Below are 9,212 nucleotides of genomic sequence, written 5' to 3' on the forward strand. Positions count from 1 at the left end.
ACTGTATTAGGTTTAATTTAGGTATATATTTATATGTATTATTATTTATTACATTATTACTGTCCTAATATAGTATGTACTTACCTTTACCTAATAATAGGTACGACGTACCTACTATAATATTTTATTATTATTTATTATTCTACAGTAAAAATGTGACCTATATACTTGCTGTTACTTATGCATCTTATTTCTTAAATATCAATAAACATTTACATAATGAATACGAGACAATTTATAATTGTATTTATACGTAACATTATATTATGGATAAGAAAATACTCTGAAAATACTTAATAATAACGATATGTCGATATAAGTAACATGTTTTATTCATAAAAAACTAAAAATGTTGCTATTTATATTTGTAAATACAATTTTAAAACGATAAATTATGGTTAAAATGTATAAATTATATACATCTCTAGTCTCTACAATACTTTTTACTCACTAAGTGTTACGTGGTACATTAAATTCGGCCAATACAAACTAAACTTAATTAAATCAACCACTCTGTATAACAGGTATAGTAACCCGCTGAAAGGACGAAGACACGTGAGTACGCGTTGCCATAGTTACACCGTGAACGCTTTAATTCAGGGCCTAGGGTGTTCGCTCTTGGGAGATATAAATCGGTCTATGCCATGGTTCAAGGGTATTTGTTGTGTTTACAAATCGTTTAAACTTATTCGTTTCCTCAATGTGGTTGCGAAATTATTTTTTGATATTAATTATGTATTACTTATTACTATATGTGCACAACGCGTAATGAGTATGCATTTAAATTTAAACTAACTGCATTTTTTTTTTATTTCTTCACTTTAAATTGAAGTTTATTATTACATATTGTGACCTATTAATTACTATAATTGTTTTTTTGTTTCCTAATATTTAACATCTGAAATAATTGTACTGATGTTAAGTTCATATTTACATTAAAATGGCTAGTAGATTAAAACTTAAATTGTATTTATTAATAAGTAAAATATTACCCAGTTGTTATTGATTTTTGATGTGCTATCTACTAACATTTTTATTTTATTATAAATGGCAAACCACTAATTTATTTATTAAATTGATCATATTTTACTTAGGTACTTGAATTCAATAATGGACGGTAAGATTTTTTTTTAATATAATTTAAAATCGTATAATAATTATAACAGCTGGTAAATAAATTAATATATTACACTTTAAACACTAAAAAGTAGTAAGTACTTACATCAAACTTCAAATTTTAAATTTTAAAGTATACATATTACAATTTGAAATATGATTTAATTTATATACTTACTAGGGGGTCTGTTCCCTGCTCATTTCGCTCTCCAACAACCTTTTCGTGAGCTGAAAGTTAAAAACTCTAATATAAAAAAGGGGGAAGTGGGTACCGTTCTGTTGTACGGCGACTGGTGAGTTGGTCAGGGACCACTGTAATAATGGATGTATTAAATTTGAATTCAATGATAAATCATTGTATAGGTACTAAAAATGCTTCTGATCTGATTTGATCTGATACTCTGGTCCTATATTGGCTTTATTACTAAGTATAATATGTTTTATACTTTTATGAATAAATTATATCGTAATGATATGTTTATATAGATATATTAAATTTATTTATTTTACTGTCAGTAATAGTGTAATACCAATACGGTAGGTTAAATTTATTTTTGCCAAAAATATTAAATTTGCATATTTACAATTTGCATACCTATCTATCCTAAAATTATCTTTTATTAGTGATAATAGAAAAACATGATACAGATACGTGGTTTCGGAGAGACATTTTGAGGCAATTAAATTATTCAATTGGACATTGGTATCATATAAAATATATATTTTTTAATGAAATTAGGTTGACTGCCACTATGATTTTTGGAGATTTGTTCGTGTACAAAAGAATGTAGGTACACGTGGCAGTCAACCTGTTAATATTTAAATAATATAACTTTCATTGATCACACAAATTTACATAATCGGCGGTACCTACTCAAAAAATTGATTATATTGTTAATAAAGGAGCACAATTGCACAACACACAAAAATAAGTTTTTAATTTGAAAAAATGTTCAAATGTTCAATCCTACAAATTATGGTAGGTAGGTATAGGTTTTACATTTCTACTTTCTACTCACATTATTCAATGAGTTATAAACATGGTAGATTACTATAATCTACCGTGGTTATAAGTAATTGGAAAATGACGCGTGACGACATTGGGCCAAACTTGAGGTAATTGCCTATCTTATTACTTATAAATATTACTAGCTTCAAACAATAATTTTCCTAACTTTAAAATATATTTTCTAATTTTTGTTGTACGTACGTATGTGGTGTGTTTTTATTTACTGAAAACGTTAGTGGGACCAGAATTTTTCTAAAGTGTTTAGTTTTTTAATACAAATATTTTGAAAATTACTCCATGCCTCAAATGCCGATATAAACACTGAAAATTGAAAATTTATTATATAGGGCATCTTAAGTAAAATATATGAAAAAAAAATGTCAAGAGAATTGAGAAACACCCATCGCGAATACGTTTTATGTATTTTAACATAGGCCATACAAATTATAATGATTCAAAATGTTTACACATTATAGACGGGAATTTTACCTGTGGTGTAACTACTAGCAATTAAATTTTTTTCATTAAATTATTATGAAAATCTTATTAAATCTTAAACTTCATTGAATACTTTGTATTTTTAAAATGCGTATAAATTAACACTTTAACAAGTTCAGTTTTTAAAACAATAATAAGGCTCTCTTCAATACATATCTAAATTTTATTTGTTTATTATAATAAAATTGTAGTCTTTGTATTTTATGTTCACATAAAACCGTTTTTAACTGTATTTTATAGTTAATAAAAAATAAAAATAATTTTCAATCAAATTGTGGTTTATTTGAATTAAATTAAATGTACCTAAATTTACAGTGATTACTAAAACACCAATGCCATCTAGATGTAGAAATAATAATTTTTTCTTCAGAAACGAGTGCACGCCGTTATCAGTAGTTGATAAGGATAACTGATAAGTCTAATCTTACCAAACAGAAAAACGTGTTTTTAAAATTTTAGTTTGTTCAACGCTGTCTCGTGGGAATGTGGTATCTATTTTGTTTTACTTGTAAGTTGCAACTTTGACGATCACTCGGTTTCCGGGTGTTGTTTTCGTTTCGTACCGTGTGATTTACAATGGCCGACGAATTTGATGACAAAAAAAAAGAACACAGAAAACCGCATTCTGGTAATATTTTTAACTTTTTAACTTATGTTTTTTAATTGATTGAGTAACTCATTACACATTATACACTATGCAATTTAAATAAGAAGTAACGTTCAATCAGTCAGCGTAGTTAAGTAGTAAACAGATAGTTTAACATTTTATATCGTTTGTATAGGCAGAAAAGCCGAGAAAAAAGTTTTAAAAAAAAAATTAGATCAAGATGAAGCTTCTGCCAGAAAAAGGAATCCCAAAGCGTTTGCTATTAACTCTGTTGTTAATGCACAAAGACGATTCAGAAGGTTGGTTGAATCAGTTTTTTCAGTTCTTAGAATTTTAAAACTTAAACTAGTAAAGCTTAACTATGTGTTAAATTAGGGCTCAAGACTTGGATACCAAAAAACAACATATACCCCTTGTTGATCGTACACCTTTGGAACCTCCTCCAATCATTGTTGCTGTTGTCGGACCTCCAAAAGTTGGCAAGACAACATTAATTAATGGCATTATAAAAAATTTTACAAGACAACCCCTCACAACTATTAATGGTCCTGTTACCATAGTATCTGGTAAAAGGCGACGTATTACACTAATTGAATGCAATAATGACATAAACAGCATGATTGATTTGGCCAAAGTAGCTGATCTAGTTCTCCTTATGATTGATGCATCATTTGGATTTGAAATGGAAATATTTGAGTTTCTTAATATTTGTCAGGTAAAACTAACTATTTGTTTATTCTATTGTGTACGGTATTAAAGTTTATTATTTTGTATAGGTGCACGGAATGCCTAAGGTAATGGGTGTATTATCTCATCTTGATATGTTAAAAAATAACAAAACACTTAAACGTACTAAAAAATTACTAAAACATCGTTTTTGGACTGAAGTCTATGCTGGTGCAAAATTATTCTATTTGTCTGGTGTTCATAGAGGAGAGTATGTTCGAAATGAAGTTAAAAATTTAGGAAGATTCATTTCTGTTATGAAATTTAGACCTTTAACTTGGCAAACTTCTCATTCATATGTTCTGGGTAAGTTACTATATTTGAAAATGTAGTTTCAAAAATATATAAATAATCGTTAACCTAATTTGGATGAAGTTAATTATAATGCTCACAGCGTAACAAGTTTTGTGAATTGCTCGTTGTGGTATTAATTATTTGTTTTATTAACTTTAGTGGATCGTATGGAAGATCTTACACCACCAGAATCAATTCGTCAGAATGTTAAATGCGATCGTCGAGTTAGTTTATATGGATTTGTTCGAGGTATTCCTATGAACAAACAGAGTAGTGTTCATATACCAGGTAATTGAACAACATTTTATTGTAGTAAAATACTAAGGTATATAATAATTATTAATATATTTTGTATCAATCTTAGGGCCAGTTGTACCATCTCCGATTAAAGTTAACCGAAGTTTATTTGGCCGGTTATAAAATCTGTTATCAGCTGATTAAGCTTAATCGAAGTGTAACCGTAGATGGTACAACTGGCCCTTAGGTACCTAAATGTTTACTTATATATTATATATCATGTATTCACAATTTATGTCATGGTATATTTTAGGTTGTGGAGATTCTCCTATATATGATATGTGTTATCTTCCCGATCCTTGTCCTCTGCCAGAAAAATTAAAAAAAAGGAGTTTGGTTGATAAAGAGCGTCTCGTTTATGCACCATTTTCTGGAGTTGGTGGAATTGTGTATGACAAAGATGCTGTATATGTCGAACTTGGTGGAAGTCATTCTCATAGTAAAGTATGTAATTTTACTTAATACTACTTATTTTTGTCATTTGATTCATGCATCATATGATTCATTTATGCATAAATTGGTATCAACACAATATACTTTTAAATAGGTTTTAATTCTGTTAGTTAGGATTTGAATATATTTATAAATGTATGCTGCTCGTACGTACATTTTTCAATTTTTTGTTCTTTTAAAACTGCATAACTTATACTTGTATTTACATTTAAGTATTAATATAGTATTATTACTTATTTGCACATTTTTATCAAGAAAAAAATTAGCATTAAACAGTATGTATGTGTCATCTGACCGAAAATTATTATTGATGAACATTTTGTGTCTTAAAAACTAAGTTTTTGTCTACACTGGGGAATGTGCATATAATTAATAGAAATTATTTTCTATAAGCAATGTATTAAAATGTGTTTTAAGTATTGAGTAACTTAGTTGATAATATTAAATGTACAATTTGTTTAGATTATGAACAATACACAAGATGATACTCCTGGTCGAGAATTAGTAAACAACATAGTGGAAACACAAGATACTTTAGATCAAAAAATTGACCGTAGTGAAGTTCAAATTTTCTCTAACACTGAACCAATTGTTTCAACTGATTTTGTAGAAAAGTATGTTCACTATTAAATATATTAAACCTATAAACATATTATTAATGTGAATAAAATAAATACAATTTTTTCTAGTGATGATAATGATATGGAAGAAGCATTGTCTGTAACTAATGTAACAGATCCGAATGATGGTCGAAATCGACGTAAAGTCATGTTTCGTTCTGATGATATGAAATTTTCAGATCTTGATGAATCTGATACTGAAGACGACGACGACGGCGATGATGATGATGATGATGATTACAAAAGCGATTCTGATATTGAAGATATTAACCCGGTGAGTGAAGAAAATATTGATTCTGATTCAGAATGGACAGACTCTGAAGATGAAACTGAAAACAAAAAAGATACAGCTGAAAATTCGCGTTTTTATGGACAATCATTTGGAAAAGAAAATGAAATCAGAAAAAGAATTGCTTATGAATTGGCAAAATTAGACAAAATCAATCAAGAATCAAATATTAGTACCTGGAATGAACAAGAAGAACAAGATTATTCTGATGATAATATTGAATATGATGAAGATTCTGATACTGAAGATAATAGTGATGGTGATGGTGACAAAGAGGACATTATTAAGGATAAAGAAAGTGATGAAAATAATGTCGATGATAAAGATCCAAAGATTAATTCAGTAATTAAATTATCTAAAAAAAACTTGCTTGAAACAGATGGAGATTCAACATTAAATTGGAAGAAAAATTTATCACAAAAAGCAACTAATGCATATTATGAACGACAAAATTCAGTAGCTAATCTTTGGAAATTAGTTTATGGTAAATTATTTTTATTTTACTCTATTCAAAATAAGAATGATAGTCGGCAACCAACTTGAGGGTATATAGCAGCGGCCGGTGAAAACGAGGAGTAACGTCGGTTTCCGTTGATCAGCAACCAATCACAGAACACCTGGCACTGCTCGAGAGGATCAAACTGTTTGGGTGACTTAGTATGCATGCGTGAAAGTGGGCATTCTTCTGAATAGAGTATATCCTGCATTGAATTGGTGGTGAATGTTTCTGACCATTGTGTTCAAAAACTCGTTGCCGCCGACTACCATTCTTATTTTGAATAGATTACAGATAATTTAATATTGGTCTTTTAACTAAAATAATAAATGAGTCTAAAATACATATTCAAATCTTAACATTCAAACTCACATTATTAAAAAATTATAAGTATATAAAAATAAATAATTATGTTACTATTATGTACTAATGTTATCATTAACTTTACATTTTCTTGTATATAATATTAAATATAACAATTATTAACAACTGATAATTATTGAAACATAAATTTATCTTTAATTTAAAACTGTTCAAAATAAAGTTGTAAAAATCCATTCTTAAATTAAGAATTATCTTATTTAATATTTTAAATAGGTGATGAAGTTAATGAACAAAAAAATGATGATAAGCTTAATGACGACGAAGATGAATTAGGTGGTCTCTTTCGAATGTCTTCAATGAAAAATATTAAAAAACAAAAGGAAAAAGAAGACATGAATACAGAAGACGCATCCAAATTTAATGTTGATCATCATCATGACTGGAGTTCATCAGAGGTAATCATTGGAAATATTTAAATTAAGCATACATATAGAATGTTCTTAGTCCATTCTTTCAGACTTATATTATTTGCATATTTATTGCAATGTAACAATCATAGGAGTGGGGACGGGGGCAGCATATGCTAGCCCTGAACTTTTTTTTGGACAGCCGCAGCCGTCAATAATATGCGGCTGCAGTAAATTTTATGGTCTACAATGCGTAATAATTATGCGAATTACAAATTCATGTGCAATCATATATATAGACCGCATATTAGAGCAGAAAAAAAAATTTAATATATCTATGTAAGATTGCTGATTATATACAGTATTTTCTCACTATAAAGTTGCTTAAAATAGGTATAGAAATAAAATTGTTAATTCAAAATAGATAACGTAGGCAATGGCGTAGCCAGGAACTTTGGGTGCTAATTCGGTATGCGCTCTACTCGTTTTGACGTTCTACACTCGGTCTACGTTTGGTACACGGATATTGGACTGCAATAAAATTACTGTGTATGCGTTATATGCTTTGGTTTTATATAATATGTAGGGTATATTTTCTTTCAGCTGTTAATAATCTTGATAATCTCTAATTATCTTTACTTTAAATTGTATTACTGTTGGTTTTACTTTTATTACAGTCGTCACATAACGCTCTCGAAAGTTGTTCGTTATGACTATAATATACTGGGTATTTGGTTTAAAAAATGGAAATGATTTCCGTTATTTTTATGTTCATCGACGCTATTGAGAAACACTTCTACCAATAGTTGAACGTGAATGCGAGGCAGGATCAGAAATTCATTCTGATGAATGGGCTGCAGATAAGTGTCTCACAAGCCGAGGTTTTGTACACCAGACTGTAAATCATCAAATCTCATATGTCGATGCAAATACAGGACCCCACACTCAAAACATTGAAAGCTCATGATTGGCTGCAAAAATTAAATTATTAAAGAAAATGAGGGGTGTTCCTCTTAATCATTTGCAGCCTCATCTTAATCACTATTGCTGGCAACTTAACCGTCTAGACAGTCCGGACCATTTTCTCGCCATGTTAGAAGACATTCAGATCGTGAATAATCGTTTTTGAATGAATATAAAATAAAACGACGTATGACGACTGTAGATCATACTGACTCAGGCACTTGTCTGTAAAGAACCATTATACAATTCAAAATAACCGACTCGGACACTTGTCTGTAAAGAGTCATCAATAAAATAATATTAAAAATATAAATATAAAATAAACCCAGTCAAAACGACTTATGTAGCTGTAGAGCACATACCGACTAAGACACTTTTCGGTTGAGCGCATACCGAATTAACATTGAAAGTTGTATGGGGGGGGGGGGGGGGGGATGAACAATAGGCGCAGGCACCCGTTTGAGAAATATACGAAAATTAACATAATACCTATGGTAAATTCTTGCAGTCGGAAACATCATATTATGCGTATTGCACATGTTATTATTAGTAGATATATTATTATATTTATAAGGTATACATGTGGACATGTGTTCTGAGAATATGAATCATTATGCGGTTTGCCATCAATTTCGATTTTGGTTTATTAAAACAAATCGTGTGCAACGGGTTTCCGTTTGAAACTTCGACCCACGAGGACACAATAATAATAATATACATACCTAATATAAATAATAATATGTAGGCCTACTCCATCATTATTATTATTTCTTTTTTATTTCGTAACGCCCGTTTACACGCGCGTTTCTCCGCACAAACTACTTTTGTCGTTATTATTATTATTTAACATTATGTCACCTTCGCTGCAGGATCATAATATTATTATTATTATTATTATTGAAGTATTGTATATTATTGTGTGCGTTCAAAAGCGTGTGGCCTCGAAGGTGGCGTGATATCGTACGGTTATAAAATGCCATCATAATTAATTCTGATATACGAAAGGAAAAGAATCGTATAAATATTTTTGATTTCACACGCACGATAAGAAAATATTATTGTATGTAAATAATATATTAAATAATATATATTATGTTATGGTTTATGATATTA

At 29.3% G+C, this 9,212-nt stretch overlaps 1 protein-coding gene across 1 annotated transcript in view; it reads left to right on the forward strand.

The window, feature by feature from the left end:
- The first annotated feature begins 3,063 nt into the window (after window positions 1-3,063).
- Window positions 3,064-9,212, forward strand: part of LOC100169539 (ribosome biogenesis protein BMS1 homolog) — an 8,529-nt gene continuing 2,380 nt past the window's right edge. The window contains exons 1-9 of the mRNA XM_001951093.5: window positions 3,064-3,251; window positions 3,406-3,529; window positions 3,606-3,945; window positions 4,007-4,262; window positions 4,410-4,538; window positions 4,801-4,991; window positions 5,463-5,614; window positions 5,690-6,393; window positions 7,003-7,184. Of these exons, the coding sequence (XP_001951128.1) occupies window positions 3,200-3,251; window positions 3,406-3,529; window positions 3,606-3,945; window positions 4,007-4,262; window positions 4,410-4,538; window positions 4,801-4,991; window positions 5,463-5,614; window positions 5,690-6,393; window positions 7,003-7,184 (2,130 nt within the window). The 5' untranslated portion in view covers window positions 3,064-3,199. The remainder of the gene's footprint in view (window positions 3,252-3,405; window positions 3,530-3,605; window positions 3,946-4,006; window positions 4,263-4,409; window positions 4,539-4,800; window positions 4,992-5,462; window positions 5,615-5,689; window positions 6,394-7,002; window positions 7,185-9,212) is intronic.

Source organism: Acyrthosiphon pisum, chromosome A1, assembly GCF_005508785.2.
Source record: "Acyrthosiphon pisum isolate AL4f chromosome A1, pea_aphid_22Mar2018_4r6ur, whole genome shotgun sequence".
In the NCBI taxonomy this organism is placed as follows: Eukaryota; Metazoa; Arthropoda; class Insecta; order Hemiptera; family Aphididae; genus Acyrthosiphon; species Acyrthosiphon pisum.